Source organism: Saccopteryx bilineata, chromosome 12, assembly GCF_036850765.1.
Source record: "Saccopteryx bilineata isolate mSacBil1 chromosome 12, mSacBil1_pri_phased_curated, whole genome shotgun sequence".
NCBI lineage: Eukaryota > Metazoa > Chordata > Mammalia > Chiroptera > Emballonuridae > Saccopteryx > Saccopteryx bilineata.
The window spans coordinates 30,904,821-30,928,598 of record NC_089501.1 but is presented as its reverse complement, the minus strand read 5'-3'; the positions used below and the strand labels follow the sequence as shown (position 1 = coordinate 30,928,598).

At 38.7% G+C, this 23,778-nt stretch overlaps 1 protein-coding gene across 1 annotated transcript in view; it reads left to right on the top strand.

The window, feature by feature from the left end:
• AHI1 (Abelson helper integration site 1) overlaps positions 1 to 22,993 on the top strand; it is a 213,661-nt gene extending 190,668 nt beyond the window's left edge. Inside the window, exons 22-24 of the mRNA XM_066248439.1 lie at positions 10,374 to 10,429; positions 15,849 to 15,951; positions 21,378 to 22,993. Coding sequence (XP_066104536.1) covers positions 10,374 to 10,429; positions 15,849 to 15,951; positions 21,378 to 21,380 — 162 coding nt within the window. The 3' untranslated portion in view covers positions 21,381 to 22,993. The remainder of the gene's footprint in view (positions 1 to 10,373; positions 10,430 to 15,848; positions 15,952 to 21,377) is intronic.
• Positions 22,994 to 23,778: the final 785 nt, after the last annotated feature.

Genomic DNA, 23,778 nt, shown 5'->3' with positions numbered 1-23,778 from the left:
ACTCCAACAATAACCTCCCTACACAGAGGACCTTTAAAAGCCTTCCGAGTCTCTCTTACCCTGAAAGGAACCCATTAGGTCTTGACTTTCTGAAAGGTCAGGGGACCAGTTCTGATTCTCATTCCCCTTTTTATCATGTAGCCTTGGCCGTAGCCCAGGCCCCTGCTGTGCCCTTCCCCCAGTGGCTGTCCTCCTTGTTCCTGTAGGCAATTCCTCTCCAAGTTTCTAGGACCTATTACTCTCAACAAACTGAGACACCCCCCCCCCCAACAGATGGCTTGTCTTTTCAGGTTATCTAATCTCTGGGTAGAGACCAGATCATTGCCAGTGGTTCTGAAATAAACAGGCTGTGAAGGCTCCACCCCAAAACTGGGTTTGGTGGAGGAATGTGCCATTTCCTTGATGTCTTCTTAACTCCAGTTACTTAAAGTGTATACAAAGTAGCATAAAGGTGGACTTGATTTCTAGTTCAGCTGATTTGAGTCTCTGAGTCTAGCCTGTGTCTCATTTTCTTATACAGATCTTCCATGAAAATTCAAGTTTAGAGAATAATATAAATTCTCAATAAAGATTTTATAATTGTCCCAGTAAACCATTGATGAGTATTTGTAGGATATTTTTTCTGAGAAGTCAAGTGCAGAGTTTAATCTTTGAATAATAAATACACAAAGAGTATAAAATAAGTAATGTGCTTTGTCAAACCAATGTCCCACTTGGCCCAATTCTACTCTCTTGACAGTTGTTTGAAAGAAGTTGTTTGATAAAATAATACAGTGTTTGATCTTCATTATTACATATTTCAAAGGTTAACCTAAATATGAGTAACATCCTCTCATAATCTATTACGCATCTAAAATGTGAAAGATGTTATTGGGAGAACTTCCAACCATCCATTACTAGGTGTAAATTGTCCTCTAGATAGTGCCAGAATGTGTGCTTTTCAGTCACCCTGTCTTCTGACTGACAATCAGCATGACCCTTTTCACCCTGCCTCTGCTATCCTCTTGTTCTGTCAAGTGCTCCACAGTTTCCCAACCTTGGCACAGTGGGCATTTGGGCTAGATAATTTTTTGCTTGGGGGGCATGAGTCATGCATTGTGAGTTGTTTAGCAGCTTCCCTGGCCTCTCCAGTAGAGGACAGGAGCACGAACCCCCTCCAGTTAGAATAATCACAAGTGTCCTCCATTGCCTGATTTTCTCTTGAAGTCAAAATCAATCTCTCTCTCTCTGTCTCTCTCTCTCTCTCTCATGCAAACTCACCATTGAGAACTGTTCTATTTTAATAGAAAAATACATAAAATATTGTGTGTGGATGTGTATTTTTCCTGAAGTTACAATTTTTCTTAATTTAAGATCCCGTTGTTAAAATTTTGCTTTCATTTTTTTCATTACCAGCAAATATATATGCAGTAGTTGGAGTTATAGACTATAAAAAGAACAGTTTCACTTAAAGATGTATCCAGCCAGCTATGTGAGACTCAACACAATGAGTTGATATAAAAATGTCTCTTAATTAAATGGAGATAGCTCTTGACTATCAGCTATTTCCTTTGCTTGATAAATTAACTGTATGCTAGTCTTTATATAAACCATTGAAAATTAACTGTATGCCATACTCTTGTTATTAGCAGTCACAATAATGTTGTCATAATGGCCTCTAATTTTAATGTGGTTGTCCTTTAGTTGACATAAAAAGGGAAGAACGCTTTTATTTAAATGTCTCTTTTATCTACATAAGCCATGCATGCAATAAAAGATCTCTTTCAACGTATTGGAACAGATTTGCTTTTGTCACTCTTTACTGAACTTTTTTGTACTTATTGAGTGTTTTCTTTCTTTTTTTACCCCTATTTCTGCTTCCCCATTACTGTGGGTGTGTTTAAGCTACAACCACTTACGCACTGACATAGCTTACACAGAGGAGATAGAATGTTTGGTAGACCTCCAAAGGTTGATATCTTCATTGTGAAATAAAAAATGCTCTCTGCCATATCATGCCAGCTTGCAGTCATTGACTAGAAAGTAGTGTCATTCCCAAAATAACCGTAGAAAAACATTCCCACAAGATCAGGAAGGCTGCATATTGCCCTATCCTTAAACTCATTGGCAGGAATAAGGTTTTTATTACAACTTTTGAAATTACCACAAATACCGTATATAATTATTTAGTCTGTTATAGCTACTAAACTTACACATTATAAATATCATAAAACAAAATAATTTGTGCTTAGCTATACATAGTAGATATAAACCTATAGAAGAAGACAACTGAAGAGCAACATGACTAAACAATTTTGTTTAAACTAATATGAATACACACATACACATATATACACATACTGAGATAGTAAGGAAAAAAGAATTGTTTAGATTGGGCTGCATACAGTCTATTTAGAATTTCCACTTGGTCAGAGAGATCTCTTTTTCTCCCATAATCTTGTAGTATATTATTTGTCTCTTACTCCATTTAACACCTTCTACCTCAGTACCAAGTTATTTATATATACATTTGCCCTCGCTGTCTGTGTCTATTTAACATTGTTTGTTGGGAAGGAAATTGAAATCCTCAATGGGAAGGATTGGTAAGAATTGAGATTCAGATAAGAGGGGATGGGAGGAGGGAAGAGACAGTAGGGATACAACAATCCATGCTTATTGGCTACTAAGTCAGCTTCAGAGAAACCAGTCGATAATTGGACCTGAGCGCTCTTACCCCCACAAATTGCCAATTTGACACAGCTCAGACTAGTATTTCTCAAACTGATGCATCAAAATCACTCTGCATTGTTCTGTAAAAATGCCCGTGCCCATACCACCTATGTTCATGACCACCTGATTTACAATAGCCATGAAATGGAAACAAACTAAGTGTCCATTGATAGATAATGGATAAAGATGTGCTGTGTGTGTATGATAAAATACTACTCAGCCATTAAGAAGGTGAAATCCTGCCATTTGCAGCGACACAGTGACCCTTGAGAGTATTAATACTAAATGAAATAACTCAGAAGGAAAAGGACAAATACCATATAATCTCACTTATATATGGAACGTTAAAAAAAACAAATGAACAAAGGAACCAAAAAAATTCATGGAGGCAGACAACAGATTGGTAGTTACCAAAGGGAAAGGGGAGTAGAGGGCGGAGGAAGACAAAACAGTTAAAGGGGATCAATTGTATGGTAATGGATGGAAACTTCTGGTGGTGAGCACAACGCATATACAGATGTCAAATTATAATGTTGCCCACCTGAAACTTATATAATGTCATAAATTTAAAAAGTTACCATAATTAAAAATACCTAACAATGCCCAGATCCTACCTGAAATGTCCTAATCTTTGGCAGATATGCCATTCCATTTCTGAAAGTCTTTTTTGTAGCTACAAGAGTTATGGAATTTTGTTTGAGAATGCTCTTCCAGTATCATCTGGAAGAATAACATCTCTACTTCAGGCCCCTTGATCTCTGAAAATAAACTTCCAGTTGACCTGACTATATAGCAGTCTATAAGCCATTACACATAGCTATGTGAAACTATGGAAATCAGTTTTATAAGAGGCATTCCTCTCCCAAAATTCCCACCGTAGTACTTTACACATAGGATATTCTCAATAAATGATTACAATTTGATTGAGACAGAGCTCCCAAAAACTTCATAGATATGCCAGAAATAATATTAAAGAAGGTAGCAACTAAGAACAATAAAATAGTAATTTGGTAAATGAACAGAAGCCATGCTGAAAAATATACAGTCAGTTCTCATTATGTAGAGTAGTTATGTTCTATAAATTTACCATTAACACTGAATTAACAAATACTGAATCAGCACTTCTTGGGGAAATACAGGATTCAGTTTCTAGGAGCCTCTGATCACAACATCTTTATCAGTCAATCAGTACATAACCTTGTTTTACATGTATTCTGTTTAAAGACGCTCTATCACATGTATATTGTTGATTCATTAAAATTGAACACATACTCAACAGCACTGTAACTTGAGCCTGAACAAAGCTTAACCAGCTCATACATTTTCTCTGTAAGACACGTGAGCCTCTCACACTTAGTTACCCTACACAGCACTTCAAATCTGAGCTTAGGGACCATTTTTAAAAAAGCAGAATCACCAACAAAAATACAAAAAACACAAAAAACATGGCACTGGTAGACCAGTGGTTTTCAACCACCAGTCCATGGACCAGCATGAAATTTCTGGCGGACCAGCACTGGTCCACAGACTGACAGTTGAAAACCACTGAAATAGACCACAAAAGGGACACTTGTTCACAATATGAGAGCTGAAACAAAACAGAGAGAGTGTTAGCAACATGACGAAGCATCAGAAGTGTATAACGTTGCGACCTCGGCTGAGAAAATGTGTGCGTTGGGCAGCTCAGTGTTTTCACCACTCTGTGCCTGTGTGTGTGTTTAAATGACTGAAAGCTCCATGAGTATTGATTTGGGGGTTACAAATAAATTTTAGTAAATAGGCTAATTTGCAAATAGAGAATCCACAAATAATGAGGATCTGCTATTTTTGAAACTTCATTAAAAATAAAAGCACATACTTGCTTCATAAAACCTGTAAGTCTTGCCTAACCAGGCGGTGGCACAGTAGATAGTGTTGGACTGGGACACAGAGGACCCAGGTTCGAAACCTTGAGGTCACCAGCCTGAGCGCGGGCTCATCTGGTTTGAGCAAGGCTCACCAGTTTGAGCCCAAGGTCTCTGGCTTGAGCAAGGGGTCACTTGGTCTGCTGTGGCCTGCCAGTCAGGGCACATATGAGAAAGCAATTAGTGAACAACTAAGATGCTGCAGTGAAGAATTGATGCTTCTCATCTCTCTCCCTTTCTATCTGTCTGTCCCTGTCTACCCTCTTTCTGTCTCTCTCTGTCTCTGTCACCACACACACACACACACACACACACACACACACACACACACAAAAGAACCCCCTATAAGTCTATATAAGAAAGATTAAGGAGGAAAAGGTTAGGTAAAGGAAGTTAAGTCAAAAGGAAAAGCATAACCTACTGCTTTTCCCAGCATGGCTCCTGCATATGATTTTTTTTCTTCTATGCGTTTCTTCCTCTTTGGATAGAAATTAAAGTGCTAAAAGTTTCTTGAAGACAGGGACTGTCTTCCCAGCATCTAGTGCAAAGCAGGTATGAATAAGTGTTTACTGAATCAAGGGGCTGGTAAACAAGTAGGAACAGCTATACTGCAGTGTTATTACTCTTCCAAGTTGGACCCGACCCCCATCGGAGACCTCAGCAGTGATGGAGTGGCAGGCACGTGGGCAGGGGTTCAGCAATGCACAAAGGGTGACAGTGAACTTCATAAAACTGTCAGTCTCCTTCATTCTCCAGTTCCCTTCCCTAATCTCCCATTTCTAGGGAATAGTTTGGTCCAAAAGAGGAAGTGGTTGACCCAGATGAGTCTTGAGTTTGCAGAAATTAAAATTAAAAATGTAAAGGATAACATTCTGATGTTCCCTGCCTTCTGTTATCTGTTACCAGTTTTCACTCTCCCCAAACCAGGTCACTTAGATCACTAGGAAATGAATGCATGGAAGCAATTAGTGGTTTGATGCCAGATGCATGCATAGCCCTTGGAATGTGTAATTTGGCATACTTGTCTTACCAGTGCCCAGACCTAGGGGTATACCAGTTGTCCATTTTCCTCACTTATACCCTATACTCTGGAATTTTATCATTGCTAAAAAGAAATCACAGAATGGTACTGGTTGGCTCTGTGTCACATCTGTGATTCCTCCCTTAGTGAGGCCCATGGTCTTGATCATTCTTTCATTGTTCTTTCTGACTCCCTAACCCATTGCTTACAGTGCTGAGTCAAGCTTCTCAGTTCTTTCTCCACCTTGACTTTGTCTCCATGTTTTCTTGAAGAGCAGATATCCAACATTAATTACCTCAACTTCTCATCCTACCATCTCTATTTCTGCGATTTCACCTTCCTCTTCCAGCTGCTTTCAGACCTCAGGAAAGAAGTGCCCTTCCTTTCTGTGGCTGATCTCACCACGTGTGTGTTTGGTCATTTTCCCCTCCAACATCCTTCTGGTCCTCTCTCCATCAGTGATCCCTATCCTCACTCCTCGCCCTTTGGCATCCTCATTATTTATTCACTTAACATGTATATTGAGTGCCCACTGTTTTTACAGGCACTGTGGTGGAATATCATATGCATGGAATAATGGTGAATTAAACAGAAGAAGGCCCTCTACTTACAGAATTTACAGTCTAATGAGTGAAAGCAACTACAGTTAGTAAGTCACAAAATTAAACATATAAGCAATAAAAGGGTAGTTAAGGAAAGTAGACGGCCAAGTTTCTATAAGGTGGGCAGGAGGATAAATCGGAGGCATTAGAAATCGAATGTGCAAAAGCCTTAAAGAGGCGAGTCATGCTCATCAGAGAAACAAACACCAGCTGGTCACAATGGGAAGGGACAAGGAATGAAAAAAGGGTAGAGAAAGGGACCCAATCCAGCAGTTTACCGACCTCTTAATGCAGAGGAATTTTGTCCATAAGGAAAAGCATTATAATTGGAAGATTTAGCATCAAATGCAACTCTCATAATAATAAATTCTAAAGTCAAATCGACATCAAACTTACATGACTACAGCTAGTGCTCCAACTATGACCACGATTGGTTCCGTCAGACCGGTTGTAACACGATTTGGTCGTAAGTTGAGAAAGCTATGCATACAGTACTGTGATATGATGTTATAAAAATCTTTAAGTCATATTTTATCATAATTTTCTTTCATTATTGTTAAATATCATAATTTTCTTTGTTCATTTTATGCCATTTGTATCATCTCTACACCATTTTGTTTCTTATTTTTACATTTATCAGGTTTAAGTGAAACACTGCATTACCAGTACAACAGGTTTAATATTTGTTACAAAGACAATTTCCTCTTGGTAGACATCTTGGGAAGGGTTTGATGAAAATATCCAAGACATAAAACACAAATTGCTGTACCGAGTCTGGGATAACAGTTGAAATGGTGCATGCGGAGATGGTAGTGCTGCCGGAAGCTGGTCCGCACTGTCGTGTGCCCAGCTGGGCAATGCTTGCGCTGCCAGATACGGAGCAATCGTGCCTAGCAATTGTGGTCGTAAAGTCGAATGGTCATAAGTTGCATAGGTCGTAAGTCGATCAATATTTGTATTTAAAATCATAAAGTTGTGCTCCCAGAATCAGAATTTTAGCAGCAGAAGAAACCTGGAGAACTTGTCTAGTCCGGTTGTAAACTCTCCTCTGTAGAGCCCCGTTCCTCAGGGCTCTGGGGGTGGGCTGGGAGGACGTGTGCCAGGCCACTGAACCTGGCTTCACCTAGAGTAACTCTACTTCTCAGTGTTTATATTTGAAACAGAATTGTACTGAAACATTGCTTTGCCGTTAAATCATTTGGAAAAGCAGGATCGTAACCTTCAGGCTACTTCTATATATAACCTTGGTGACTCTGGGCCTCCATTTCCTCATCTGTAAAATATGAAAATGGTGCTATGATAGTTCATGCTTTCATTCTGAGCCCCTGCTGTCCATTTTGAAGTAAAAAAAAAAAAAGACCCCCAAGAGAAGTGGCTTAGGCCACATAGAGAGTCAATGACGGAATCAAGACTAGAACTGAACCACCAATCCTGATTGTTGTTGTTTTGTCTCTCTCTTTAAAAAATTCCTACAGAATGGGAATAAATAAATTACGGATATTAATTATATGGAAAAAGTAGATATAAGCAGCATGTAAAAATAGAGCTATATACTATTATCAAATTTGCTTTATTGAAAGCTTGTGTGCTAGTTACAACATTAATCGAACACAACGTAATTTTACATTCATTCTTCAAGTTTATAAGAAATGCTTGGGTGAGTTGTTTGCATGACCCATTTCTCTTTTACAAAGCTATGAGTTGTTTTCTTTATCGGTTAACCTCCATATACTAGTAGAAGACACTTAAAATCATTCCTTTCATGTATACGTCTCACTGCATCTAAATTTAAAAGCATCACTAAGAAGTTGCAAGGTTTTAGGAAGCGGGAGTCTAGACTCTGTTCTTTCATTCATCTCTTTTGGTTTGCTCATCTTCTTCTCTTCACCCCCTCCTCTCCAAATCAAGGCTTTCCGTGCAGAAGAAACAAACTCACAGAACTGAGAGGAGTGTGTGGACAGGAGGGAAAGAAGGGCAGTCATGCTCCTTGGCCTTGTCGATGGGGGGGTGCTTGTGGGCTGATGGTGATGGAGCCTTGGGGTTATCGTTTTTGTTTTAAGATAAAGTAAAACAAAAGAACTCACAGAGACACCTCCTTCTTCCCCCTCCTTCTGCCTCCATGGGTCACTACCCAAATGGCCTGCTGCTGCTGAGACCAAGTAATGAGTGAGTAAAGGTGTTTAGAAGTGAAGTATTGGTCCTAATTAAATAAGTAGCCTTTTACCGCTAAGTGTGAAAACTCTGTAATGTGGATACCCTACTAATTTGGGATTCATAGGATTTGAACACAGGGGAAGCCACCTTTGTTTCATGTACCTTTGGATATGCCAATTACAGTAATGCGATGATACAGTAGGAAAGATGGCCGGGATGATGTTTAACCTGTGTAAGACAAACCTTCGGAGCACCGACATCCATTTCACAGGACCACACTATTAAAAGCAGGTTTGGTAAGACCTGCACGTGATAGAATGTTACACTCATTTGTCAAGGTCACGTCAAGTAATTAAAAGTAACATTGCCATAGTGATGGGTGATTTAGTTTGACTTCTCTCCCCTCAACCTCTGGAGTAGTTCAGATTCTAATTAGAGCCATTATTTTTTTAATCTAGTAGTTTTATAAAAGTTTCATATATATATATATATATATATATATATATATATATAAGTATATTTATGGTAAAATGCTTGTCTTGCCATGGGAAAAGGGATAGAAGTACTGCTCAGACCCAATAAAGAATAAAGCATCTTACCTTTAATTTGATGGCTATGTTTGGAATTTATTTCATGTCAGGGAAAAACTGAAGAAGTTCCATTATAACTGATGCTTTTCGAGTTGGGTTCTGATGGTTTACTTAGCTTTTTGCTCTTTGGGTTGAAGGCAGATAAACTATTCAACATTCTAAATTATTCCTTGAATTTGAATTTTCTATATTTTTATACTTTTTCCCCCAAAACACACTTTAACTGATTCAGATCATCTTCACTGGTAGAAAATAATAAGGTGTTTGTTATTGGCTCTTTTGTTGTTTTCTGAAATTTGGGTCCATTACTACAACTTTTCGGCAGGAAGTCTTGTTCTTTAATTCTTGTTTTTATTATGTACTTGATTTAATGCTACACAGCTAGCGATGGTATGACATAATTATGGTCCAGAAAAGCACAATATTCTTTTGAAAACTTTTTGATAAGAAAAATAATACTTGTTTAAAGATATTCAGTGTCCAGTCTTTGCTGAAGAACGATCTTGCAGAAATCTCACTGTGAAGAATAAAATCTAGAAAGGTAAAACAAGCTGCAGTAGAGATAAGACTGGGGAAGCAGGAGTTACTCAAACAAGTTAAAACAGAAAGAGCAGGTTGTACTTCTTTCATTTTGGCTTTTGTTTTCTAACTTCTATTCAAATAAGTAGATATGGTAAATCTCTTTCATTTGTATATAGTTCAATTTGTATACTTCAAAACTTTAACATAGTATAATTTTTTATTATGGGAATTTGAAATGGTTCCTTTTCATAACATGTAATTACCTGTAGAAAACATTTGCAGTCTATTTTATGGCGAGACTGGGTTGATTTATAAAAACTGTCTTACATCAAACCCCGTTTTCCCACAGTGTACTTTAATTTGGAATTGATGGACTCTAGAGGAACAATCTAACACTCAGAGGATAATTCAGCACCACTGAGAGTACTTATTCATTTGTTGTTCTTACAGAGGTGCCTTTAATAAAATATATAGATACTTGGAATAAGGTTTGTAGAAGATTAAAGAGCTCACACATGCAATATTTTACATATAGTTCATTCAGTGAGTATACTGTGACAGAGTATACTGAAAAGATTACGAAGTCACGATACAGGGTGGAAAGGTAAATTTAAAACTTAAGTAGTATACCATATCATATTACTAGATAAATTTAGGCTGATTCAGTATGACTCTTTTTGCCAACACCTGAAAGTTTGCTTTCTTTATAGAGTGCCTGAACAATTTGGAGAACTGTTGGTCTAATAATGTTCAGAACAGGCATGCTCTCTCCTTGTTCAGCAAGTTGGTGGGTTTTCAGCATGTGAGTATTACCTGTGTTATCTTCTCTAAATTTTGACTTACTGTTTGTTTTCTTCTTGTTTTGCAACAGTCAGCCCAAAACGACAAGTCTCAGGGTTGCAAATGGGACACGAAATCTAAGACCAAGTAAGCAACTTTTCTTCCTATATAATTTGCAGTAATATATAGTTGGGTTTTTTATTAAGGACAATTTCTCATCTTCCTTTTTAAAACATCTCACATTATCTGAGTTAAATTTCAGATAATTTATTTTTTAAAGACTTTAGCTAGTTTAAGGAGAATATCTTAATGGTTGGTTGTTGAGGATGTGTATGAAAAATTGTAAGAAATTAGAATAGTACACTCAAGTTTTGTTTTAGGGGGACCCATTTTGTCTTTTATTTTTGTTTGAGTAACTTTTTTTTTTTTTTTGGTATTTTTCTGAAGCTGGAAACGGGGAGGCAAACAGACTCCCACATGCGCCTGACCGGGAGGCTCCCGGCACGCCCACCAGGGGGCGATGCTCTGCCCATCCAGGGCATCGCTCTGTTGCGACCAGAGCCACTCTAGCGCCTGAGGCAGAGGCCACAGAGCCATCCTCAGCGCCTGGGCCATCTTTGCTCCAATGGAGCCTTGGCTGCGGGAGGGGAAGAGAGAGACAGAGAGGAAGGAGAGGGGGAGGGGTGGAGAAGCAGATGGGCGCCTCTCCTGTGTGCCCTGGCTGAGAATCGAACCCGGGACTTCTGCACGCCAGGCCGACGCTCTACCACTGAGCCAACCAGCCAGGGCTGTTTGAGTAACTTTTGAATTGACATTAAATGTACACAAGTAGATTATGTGATAAAAAATAATATGTATATATGAAATGCCTTTTTTCAGGTATTAAAGATAAAAAGCTAATACCCAGAATACTAGTATTGTATATTTTCTACAAATGCCTAATGTATTTTGAGATATTTATTTTAAAAGATCTCTAGGTAGTTTTGTATTTTTATTTGGTACTTTCTGTATCACTTAATACATAAATACACTATTCCTCTTTTACTTCAAAAACATTACTTTAAAACATTCCCAGAATATTTCTCAATTGTTATTTTTTACAGGAGTTATCAAATGAAAGCATGTGTTATTTCACAAGACAGTATTTTATTCTACAGATAAAAGATAAACATAATTTTTAAACGGTATTTGAAAGAGTCATCGAATCATGACCTCAGTGATGCCTTAGAAATTCTTCCTGTAGCCTCTGTTTTATAATAAAAAAACTGATAAGAAAGGCCTTATGCAAATTGTATAGAGCACATTTATGTCAGCTCTTTGACCAAGACCTATTCTAATTCCCAGGTGTGTGTGTGTGTGTGTGTGTGTGCGTGTGTATGTTTTAAACTATATTTAGTGTTACAGGCTCCTTGGTAAGATACCATTTTGCTTTCATTTTAAAATCTTTCTTTTAGAGAAAGAAAATCAACTAATGATTATATAACTATATATATAGTTTCAATTCAGAGCACAGTCACTGAATTTTCCTAACATGTGAATGAAAGACTGTAGTCACTCTGACTTCATGGGATGCCTATTTTGAAGTGATGGATCCTTCCCATACTCTCCAGAGGCAAGTTCGAAAAGCTTCACAAAACATCCCAGCTTCTCAAGGATGTCAGAGCAGCTTGGCCTCTCCTTTTGAACACAGAGTGTTTAAGGAGCTTCTGAAAATAAATTTTCGTGAGAAGTTAAGATATGTCTAAATGCTTTGTTTCATCTAAAGCCTTTGGGCTTTCCCTAGACTCATAATTTCTTAGAAGTAAGGGTGAATTCAGATACATTTCTCATGACTTGAAAACTGCTAGTAGAAGGAGGAAATACTATAGCCTAGTATGTATAAAAAGTCATCTCTTTATTTCTTTAATTTACTTAAGTGAGTCAGTTGTACCCAAGTAAATGGATAGAAGCTATTTTTTTGGTTTCTTTGCTATCTTGCCATTCAGTTTGGACCGTTTGCTTATTAGTTGCTTGACCAAAATATGTAAATTTGCCACATAGGACTGCCTTTTTCCATTTTCTACCTGAATTTCTTTCTTTTTTTTTTTTTTTTTAGAAATGTCAATCACTTCTATCCAAACAATTTATACGTATTTTAGTAAAGCTGAACTCTTTTTAATATATCAAAAAGAGCCTGACCTGTGATGGCACAGTGGATGTAGCATCAACCTGGAACTCTGAGGTCGCTGGTTTGAAACCCCAGGCTTGCCCAGTCAAGGCACATATGGGAGTTGATGCTTCCTGTTCCTACTCCTTCTCTCTCTGTCTCTCTCTCTCTTCCCCCATCTCTAAAATGAATAAATAAAATAAATTTTAAAAAAAGATCTCAAAAAGAAACAACTTTTTTTTTTTTTTTTTTTTTTTGCCAGAGAGAGAGGGACAGATAGATAGGAAGGGAGGAAGGGAGAGAGATGAAAAGCATCAACTCATAGTTGTAGTACCTTAGTTGTTCATTGATTGCTTTCGCATACATGCCTTGACCTGGATAGAAGTCACAACTGAGTCAGTGACCTCTTGCTCAAGCTGACAACCTTGGGCTCAAGCAGGTGACCATGGGGTCATGTCTATGATCCATGCTCAAGCTGGCAACCCCGCACTCAAGCCTGTGAGCCCACACTCAAGGCAGCAACCTCAGGGTTTCAAACTTGAGTCCTCAGTGTCCCAGGGCAATGCTCTATTCACTGCCACACTGCCTGGTCAGGCTCTTCTTTACTTTTAAAGAACCATTTTTTAAGGTGCTTAGTTCTGATCTTCTTTGTGTTTCTAGAGCTAGGGTTTATTTGAGCTTGGATCTGTAGGTTTACAGTTTTCATTAAATTTAGAACATTTGGGACTACTCTTCTGCCCTTTTTTTTTTTTTTTTTGCACCCAATTGTTTCTCTCCTCTTCCTTGAAGATTCTAGTTACATGTATGTTAAGCCATATGAAGTCCCACAAATCACGGACATTTTGTTTATTTTTTAAAATCTTTTTTTGTCTGTATATTTCATCTTGGATCACTTTTATTGCTATGTCTTCCAAGTTGTCTAATTTTTCCTTTGCAATGTTTAATCTGCCTTTAATCCTACCCAGAATATATTTCAACTCATTTAAATTTTCATCTCTAAAAATATATAGAAGTTTGGGTCTTCTGTATACTTCCATGTGTCTACTTTACCTTTAGAGCAGGTAGAAAACAATTATAGTAAGTGTTGTAATGTGTTTGTCTTATTAACATCTGTGTCAATTCTGGGCTGATAATCATCTTTTGTCCTTATTATTTGTTCTGTTTTTCTATTTTTTTGCCCCACCCCAACTGGATAAACTTTTATTGGATGCCACACGTTGAAAATTTTCTCTTTGGCTCCTGGATATTTTTGTATTCCCATAAATATTCTTAAGCTCTGTTCTCGAATGTAGTTAAGCTACTTGAAAACTGTGTGATCCCTTCAGGTATCGCTCCTAAAGCTTGTTAGGTGGGACTGGAACCATGTTTAGTCTAGGGCTACTTATTCCTCATCACTAACTCAAAGTCCTTCTACCCGGTGCCCTCTGAGGGGTGAGGTTTTCCAGCCTGGCTGATGGGAACAAGCACTGTTCCTGAGTTTCCCCAGAAACACGCACTCATCAGAGCTCTGCTAACTACTTGAAAGGAAGGCTCTGCCGATCTTCCAGTTCTCTCCCCACAAGGCCATCTCTTCCACCATTCTGTGGACTCAACCCACTTAGGTTTTCCCAGAGTCTCAGCTGTGACTCAGGTTGTCACCAGGCTCCGGGCAGGTCCGTCTTCCTCTGCCATGGCCTGGAAACACTTCAGGCAACAAGCTGGCCACAATAAAGCTCATCTCCTTTATTTTCTATGTCTTAGGAACGCTATTCTTCGTTGGCTCCGATTTAGTGTCCTAAAAACTGTTCGTTCATATATTTTGTCCAGCTTTTTGGTCGTTTTAGGCAAGAGGTAAATCTGGTTCCTGTAACTTTATCAAGGTATCTTTCCTGGTATCTTTGATTGGATCCACTGTGCAAATGTGTAATTTTATTGTCCAGATGTAAAAAGATTTTAACATAGATGCTGATTTCTTACTTCTCTTGAAAATAGTCTTCGTTTCCACATTCACCAATAGCAGCCGCTGGCCAGAGCTGGGGCGGTGGATACTTCCCCCAGCTGGCCAGCCCTCTCCAGTGTGCCCAGTGCTCTTCGTTATCTGTAGCTTCCCTCATTCACCTTATCACCGTCGCCTGCGCCGACACTGGAGTGTTACTTTGATGCCACAGCATAGGTTCCCTGGAGATAGGCCAAAAGGGTGGACTTCAAACTGATTAAGACTGTACATTATCAGTCCTTTTTTTTCAGAGATGTTTGAACCCTAACCTGGTTTCATATTCGTTTTCAACCTTTCCTTTCTCATTCGTCATTCTACTACTTTCTTAAATATACTTTATTTGTTCTTTCATCTTTATTATTTCTGACCTTTTCCTTCTTGCTCATCTCACTTTTCATTTTACTTACTTAGGCATCTCCACATTAGTCTTCTCAAGTTGCCATAACAGTACCACAGCCTGGATGGCTTAAACAACAGAAATTTATTTTTTCATAGTTCTGGAGTTCAAGATCAAGATTCCATCAGGATCACAGCTGTCCACCTTCTTGTGTGTCCTCAGATAACCTTCCTTTGGTGCATGTGCAGAGAGAAAGATTTCTGGTGTCTCTTCCTCTTATAAGGACACCAGTCCTGTAGATTAGAGCCCCCACTCTTCTGACCCTCTTTAAATTCCAATTACCTCCTTAAAGGCCCTATCGCCAAATACATTCACTTTGAGGGTTAAGGCTTCAACCTGCATATTGTAAGACAGCACAGTTCAGTCCATAGCAGTCTCTACTCAACTCTCCTTATTACCTGATTTTGAAATGTTTGCATCTTTTTCAAGGTTTGTTTTTATGTCTCCCACCATTCCTGGATCTCCTATAAAGGAGATACTGTCTCTTCCACTCTTTGGTTTTCCCTTTTTGAGTTGTTTTTGTAATTTCTCCTAACATAACTTGTGCTACTACAGACTCTTCCACAAAATACTTGTTTTATATTTAGCGATCACTGTTGAACCATTTGAAAAGCTGAATTCCCCATTCCATGGGTCAGAATATCACAGCTTTCTAATGCATGAATGTCCTTCATCCTGTTCTTTGTCATTAAGGAACACCTCGTATATGCACACATATTTTCCATCGAATTTGATTAAAAACTTGCTGAATTTTCCCAGGCACCTTTCTGAGAAGAGTAAAATTTGTTTCATTCTTCTCCCTTCGTTACGGCTAGGGAGGAGCCCAGCCAGCTAACGTCGGGTCTCAGCGTTACTCTGAGCATCTCCCTGTCTCTCGCCCCCGTGTGTAATCACTCATAGAGAGTCTGTCAGCTGTTTTCCTCTCAGGTCTTCACACTTACCTCCCCTTTCCTTTCCCGCTGCCGCTTTCTTAGATCAGAGCCTCACCTGAGCTGTTTGTTGTGGCAGCATCCTTACCCGCTCCTGTTTCTCATCTCTCCTCCTCTAGTTCTCAGGCGGCCAAAGAACCGAGCCGTGAGGACCAAGCGCGTGCGGCGGATGCGCAGGGGAGGAAGACTCCGCAGACCAGCCGAAAAGTCACCCTCATAGAGGTAAGAGGAAAACTGGGAGAAAGTTGTGTCATAGCACCATTAGGAAAAGCGTAATCAACAGTGACAAATGCCAAAGACAGGAGAAGCTAAACAAGGACTGAAAAGGGCCCTTTGAGGTCTGCAACCAAGAAGCCGTTTGTGACTTTCAAGAGGAGGGTTTGATGGAGGGTCCTGGAAGCGTGACTCAGACCGTCTCCAGCCGAAAGGGAACACACGGGCAGATGGACTGCTTCTCCAAGAAGCTGACTTCAAAGGAAAGAAAAAGCTGGGCAGTAACTAGTAGAAAACGCAGGACGTAGAGAAGACCTTCACAGACAGGGGGAAGATAAGAATATTTACAAACTGAGAGAAAACGCGTTCCCTGAGAGGAGCCATTGAAGATATACGATAAGAGGGAAATGACAGGGGGACCTAAGGAAATACACAGGATTAGACTGTGAAACAGGAAGGGGGGGCGCTGTTCCATCCACACAGGCAGGTAGACAAAGTGTGTTTGCAGAGCAGTGTTTTTTGTGAGGGGCGGAGCATAAGAAAAGCCTTTCAGAAGGCCTCTGTTTTTCCCATTACAATTGACATTTGTCTGCTGAAAGTGAGATGGTACAGCTCTAGCATGTTTACTTTGATGAAATTGTCACTTTCTAGGAACTAGATTCAAAATTTTTATTGGTATTTTCAGATTTTAACTGTAAGAAAATAAGATTAATTGTACTGAAGGCATATAGATAGTTACATAATCATGGGTTAAGAAATGATTTTTTTTTAATCCTGATACCAGGATCAGAAAACATTTTGAAACAGATTTTTAGATTTAAGTCACAGAAACTTTAAAATGAAGGGCAGGCATATCTTGATTCCAGACCTCTACCTCTACAATAAAGCAAATATTGCAATAAAGCAAGTCACATGAATTTTTTTTATTTCCAATGCATATAAAAGTTATGTTTACAGTATAGTCTTATTAATAATAAGTGGTGTACAATAGCATTATCTCTATCTTACAGCACTTAATTAAAAATAGTTAATTACTAAAAAATGATAGCCATTCTCTGAGTCTGTTGGGAAAATGGTGCCCATAGACTTGCTCAGTGAAGGATGGCCACAAACCTTTAGTTTGTTTTTTAAAAAAAACAAAGGTGCCTGACTGGTGCTGACGCAGTGAATAGAGTGTCAACCTGGGATGCTGAGGTTCGAGGTTCAAAACCCTGAGGTTGCTGGCTTTAGCGTGGGCTCATTCAGCTTGAGCGTAGGCTGGCCAGCTTGAGTACAGGCTCACAGGCTCGAGCGTGATACCATCAAAATGATCTTATGGTTGCTGGCTTGAGTCCAGAGATTGCTGGCTTGAAGCCCAAGGTCTCTGGCTTGAGCAAGAGGTCAGTGGTTCAGCTTGAAACCCCAGTTAAGGCTTGTTTGAGAATCATTGAGTGAACAACTGTTGTGATACAACTACAAGTTGATGCTTCTCATCTCTCTCCCTTCCTGTCTCTCTCTTGCTTAAAAAAAAAAGGGCAGTATTTGCAATGCACCACAAAATGAAGTACAATAAATAATGTATGCCTATAGGTTAGAAATGAAAACTTCTATAAGCAAAATCTAAAAACAATAACCTAAGATGGGGAAGAATTTCATAATGTATATGGCAGAAAAAGGATTAATGCAATTGCCTTAACATACAGAAAGCTCTGAAAAATCAGCAAGGAAAAGGACACCAATAAAGAAACTGGCAAAGTGTGTGCACAGGACATCAGAGGAATTCTTAAAGAAGTATATAAAAATGGCAATGAACACAGGAAAAATGTCCACCTTCCAGTTATCAGATTAATAGAATTTATAACAATAAATATGGTATTTTTACTTCACAAAATGGCAATAAGTTTCAAACTTTAAATACCAAAGTTGATACACTGATAGTAAATGTATAAGACTGATTCATTCTTTGTGGAAGTTTTACTTTTTTTAATTTTCAAATTGCTCATGGTCTTTGATGACAATTCTACCTCCAATAATCTGTTGTAGGAAAATATTCAAGAATACATGCAGATATTCAGTTAAAAGGATTCTCCTTCAAGCAGTGTTTCAAAAATAGTTGGAGCCTGACCAAGACCACATGGCCAGTTAATAGCTCAAGACCAAGACCTCTTGGCTCCTGGCATTTATTATTGTACTTATAATTAATAAAGCTCTTCCCACTGTTTACCCGAGGCTGCTCAACTCTCTGAATTTCCAAGTCCAAAAACATACTCAGTAAATATTTTATGACAAAATAAATAAGTAATAAAAATAGAAGGAAAATTTATTTTTATGAATAAAAGGTTGATTAATTTGTGAAACATTTATATGATAGAATGCCATGTGACAATTACTCATTGCATTATAGAAGTATTTTCAGAGATACAGAAAGATGTTTATGATAGATTTTTAAGTGAAATAAAGGTGATTATAAAATAGTTATATAACAGAGATACATAAAGTATTGAACAGTATAAGTATATCAAGAAAGATAACTTATATCAAAGTGGCAGAATTGTGGTGATTTTTTTTCTTTCATTTTAGTGTATTTTCTCATTTTTCTAGTCAACCTATTTGACATATACTACTGGATCATTTCTCTTAAAATAAAGGTACTTTCAGAAATCATCCACAACCTGTTTTTCTACATGTTAAGAAATCATGGTCTCAGAGTCACAGCTAAAAAGTGTCAAAGATAGGATTTGATCTTCTGGCTCCAAGTTCAGGGTTGTTTCTGTTACACAGTGCTTTGTCTATTAACCCTGATTAGATAGATAGTAAGTGCTTGTAGGCAGGGACTATAACATGCTTCCCTTTCTTCATCCCAGTACTTAGCCTGGTGTGTGGCCACAGTGTAAACCTTTGGGGAATATTTATTGCATTGAATTTCTTGTGGAGTAGAGCCCAGTAATCTTTTTGTGTGTGTGTGACAAAGACAGAGAGAGGGACAGATAGGGACAGACAGACAGGAAGGGAGAGAGATGAGAAGCATCAGTTCTTTGTTGCAGCACCTTAATTGTTCATTGATCGCTTTCTTGTATGTGCCTTGACCGTGGGGCTGCAGCAGAGCGAATGACCAGTGATCCTGGGCTCAAGCCAGCGACCATGGGGTCATGTCCATGATCCCATTCTAAAGTCAGCGACCCCGTGCTCAAGCTGGTGAGCTTTGCTCAAGCCGAATGAGCCCACACTCAAGCCGGCAACCTCAGGATTTCGAACCTGGGTCCTCTGCATCCCAGTCCGATGCTCTATCCACTGTATCACCAGCTGGTCAGGCGAACCCAGTATTTTTATGAGTCTTATTTCTTCCATGTAACATACACACAAATACTAACCTTGCTGAACAGATTTTTCTTTTCTTTTCATATGATTTGCCTTTTAAAAGACCGTGACTTTGTTACTGTCTCCCTCCGCTAGCTTCCTGGGTTATACCCTTTAGGAGTAGATACCTCAGAGGTAGACTGGATTTGGGTTCATCTTGTGTCTTGTGGTTGGGTGACCTCCTTTGCCTCTTGCAGCAGTCTGCCTCTTAGCTTGCCGGGCCCTGTGTTGTCACACTCAGGATAGCGTGCCTCTCTTGCTTTTTCTCTGGTTGTCCCAGGGCTGTCCGGTGGCAGACACTTGACTGTCTCTCCTCTTTTTCTTTTAATTCTGTCCCTTTTCTCCCTTTCATAAGCAGTCTTTGTCTTTCTCTATCCAGTCTTCCTTCCTCTTCTTAGTCTGATTCATTTCCCTTCAAAGATGTTATGTTGACTGCCTACTTCAGTTTTTTCTAGTTAAATTTCTCTCGGGGTTCTCTCTCCTGAGGATCCTCCTGGCTCCTCTATACACTAACCTCTCACAGTGCCATCTCCACCTGTCACTGAAGTTGCACGTGCAGGATTCACTTGTTTCCAGCTGTGCCCCCCCCCCCGCCCCCGCTTCCCTTTTCTGTTTTCCTCCTTCCATTCCATCAAACCACTGTCATAAACTTCCTGTCTCTGTGGCGCCTTGTGGGTCCTCTGGGATCTCTTACCTTCCTCACTGTCCCTTGCACATTTTTATAAGGTCTCTGGGTGACTTGTGCCCAGCATCCATTTGAGCCTTTACTGCTTTTTTCCCCACTTTTTTCAGACCCTGATTTGCCACAAGTTTGATGTACTGTGCCTGTAGCCACACAGGGACAAAAGTGGAACCCTTTTTTTTTTTGCCTCTATTGCATTGTACTTTGGCACACCATGTCTATACCAGTTTATACTCTTCTTTAGTTGCTTTTATGAGCTTCACTTAAAACATTTTGGGGCTTCTCTATATAATACCAGCTTATCTGTGGTAGCTCTCTTTTAAAAAATTAAAATCAGGAAACACAGCCTAACAGAGGATTTTTTTTCCCCCTCGTGTGTGAATGTTTTTCATATGAAAAGATAGTTCAATCATTTACTTAAGATTAGACCTGTCCCCAAAGGAACAGATGTTCCCTAACCCTCCTGTGCTACCAGGAAAGGCCCTTAAGGAATAGTTAGCCTGCTCTGTCTTGCCATAATGCTTTAGCCTCTACTTTTCTCAGGAGTGAGCAACGCGACTGGCTGCCCCCTGAACCAGAATGCCACCGTCCTTAGGCTGCGGTTTGTTTTCTAAGAGCAACCAAGTGTTAGGTTGGTTCTCTTTAGAGAAAAGACAACATTTTTGTGTAAGTCCAGACACATTTATCCATAACTAGTACATGAATAACTACATTAAAAATTTCAGGTACAACCCTACTAGTTTGTCACCCTCAGTTGTAGTATCCTTACTATATGGTCTCGAAAGAAGCAACTTCTTGTCTCGTCTGTGTATTAGTCCTTGGTTTGCATTAGTAGTATAATTTATTTTATTTCAAAACTGCATCTAGATACATAGTTAACCATCACAGTCTTTGTCCATCAAAAATGACCCACAACTTTTTTTTTTTTTATTTGAAAAAATATGTAGTAGTTGACCCACTTGTAAAACGAGACACAGACTAAATGAAAGAATGCTCGTGGGTAAAATGGTCTGCATGTTTTCCAGTCACTGACTGAAGCATGATCCATGACAATTTTTTCTTTCCAATGAATGAAGAATTTTAAAACTCTGATTGCCTGCTCTTAGTTTCTGGAAGCTATCCAGGGTTTGGAGTACTTACTTAGTGTCTCTTTTGAGAAGTGTATTTCTTTTTACGCTTATATTAACCTGTCAGTGCTGCAGCGGGCTTTAAGCAGCTGCTGATGGCACTAAAAGGTGTTAATAGTTGTTCACAAGGCAAACTAGAAGATAGTAAGTAATGTTTTGAGGTGTGTGTGTGTGCGCACGCATGCGTTCTGCAATGTTTCTTATTACCTGTGCCATTGTGCCTAGGCATGCCAAGATTTGATTGTGGCCAAGACATTTCATTTAATAAATTTTATCTACTTTTCTCCTAGTAAAAAGTTGAAGAAGATTGAAGACACAAAGAACCAAGTGCACAGAAATGGAATGACAAATTAAACCAAATGGAATTTCTCTTCCGAGCTCAGAATTTTCAGAAACTAAGGAAGAAAGGCAGAATCCACTGTTCTTGTCCTTATAAAAGAATCTCAAAATAATCAGAAACAAGGTATGCTGGTAAAAATAAATGTGGTCTTTTGAGCTTAATTGTGATAAACCATTGTGATTGTTGCTGATCAAATATTCGTACTTGTGTTTATTAGCAATTACATTGAAACTACGTCACTACTGTTTAAAACCAATAAAGTAGACACTGTAATGTTGTGCCCTGGCCAGGTAGCTTGGTTGGGGCATCATCCCACTGTGCCGTGGTTACGAGTTCCATCCCCGGACAGGGCACATGCTGGAGACAGCCAGTGAGTGCATGGATGAGTGTAAGGGCAGGTGGATGTTTCTCTCTCTCTCTCTCTCTCTCTCTCTCTCTCTCTCTCGCTCTCTCTTCCTCACCCCTGCCATATCCCCCTCCTACTCTCCCTTCCTACCACTTTCCCCTCTCTCTAAAATCAATAAGTAAATGTTTAAAAAATAATAATATAGCTACTCAGCAAATGTGAAGAAAAAAGTATTTGTGTTGTTAGGATGTTCATTGGGTGATTATTTAATATTATTGTGTCTGTGATGTGGTTATGTGTGTGATGTTATGTTCAAAATATGAAGTGTCTGATTTTGAAATTAACTTTAAAATATAAGCAGTTTTAGAATATTGTGTATTCAAATAGTTCCAGTCAGAAAGGCATTGAAAGGGACCAAATTTGCTTGTTTTAAAAGAATCATATATGGAACTTGATACAGATAAATGAAAATGCCTTTTGGCTAATTGGCAACAGTGTTCCAAATTTCTTTATTTTACAAAAAAGCACTCCATATTTAAGCATATGAGTGATCTCTAGACTAACATTGTTTAATATTTATTTCAGTCTTTGTTTATTTTTAAATTATTATATTGTATTATTTTTTTTGTTCCAAAATAATGGTTGTTATTACTGTATGACTGTATTTTGAAGTGTGATAGTAGGAAAGTTTATTTTTTTCTTGACTCTTTTCCTTTTCCAACTGTGTGTTTATAAGTCTATCAGTGACGTATTTAACCCCCAAAAGGCCAAAACTATTATAAAATTAGAAAACTTATTTACCAAATTAGACAATTGATTCTATTAAAATAAGAAGTGAGAAAAACAGCATTGGGCATTGAGGTGTAAAATTTGTCCAGCTGTATACCCGATGTGAAAGATCTTCTAGTAAAAATATATTTAGCTCTTATCCCTGCACATGTTGTAGCGGCATGAAAATTTGTAAACAGGCGCCTGCTGTGCAGAAGTTAAGGGAGGGGCATAGGTGGTGAGCGGCACTGAGGAGTGCGGAAGCCCTCAGCGGTCAGCACAGAAGTCTGTTTGGTAGCACTGCCTTCTCATTGTTCTGGTGTGGATGTCTGCTTCGGGTACAGCTGGACCCTGCCTGCTTGAGTCACCCTGTGCAAGATTGTGTTTTCTGTCTTGTGATTGCCCTTGCAAATTAAGAAATAAAAATAAATAAAAATATGCATCTCTCTCTGGTTTCCGCTCATAGTTTTGTGATGTGTGTTGATTCTCTGACTTTAGTTTTAATCATAAAATACTTAAACACGTTGCAGAAAATTTTAAGTCTTGATAAGTGAAATAATATATTGGGGGAGCTAAACATATCGCTGTTACTTTCAATGTTCATGTGGAAAATAAATGGTTGTTTTTATATTGCAACTACTGAAATTACAATAGAGGTAAACACCAGGAGAAGTTGGTTTCACTCAAAGCCCAGTCCTTTCTTGTCCTGTTGACAAAGCAGTCCCGGGTGATGTCCACAAGTAGATTAATAAACATCTTGACTATATTCTCTGAGATGAGATTTGATGGGGGAGATCCAAGTAACAATTCCAAAGTATAAGCAAGTAGAGGAATCAGACAAAAGAATCCATTTGAAGATTTATGATAACTCTACATTTTCTTAGTAAAATATTGTGGGGGTTTTGTTTCAGCTTCATTCAGAAATTACTGCGTTTTATCCCATTTTTAAGTCTTTTTTTTCCTCCAAAAAAGTGACAGTTTTACATGTTTTTTCTAGATCTAAATATTTTAAACCATTCTTAGAAAGTTACTTCCCAATTATTGAGTCTACTCTATCTTCTTTGTGTGTGTGTGTGTGATAGAAAGTCAGAGAGAAGGACAGATAGGGACAGATAGACGGGAAGGGGGAGAGATGAGAAGCATCAATCCTTTGTTGTGGCACTTTAGTCTCCTTAGTTGTTCATGGATTGTTTTTTCATATGTGCATTGACCGGGGAGCTGCAGCAGACCAAGTGAC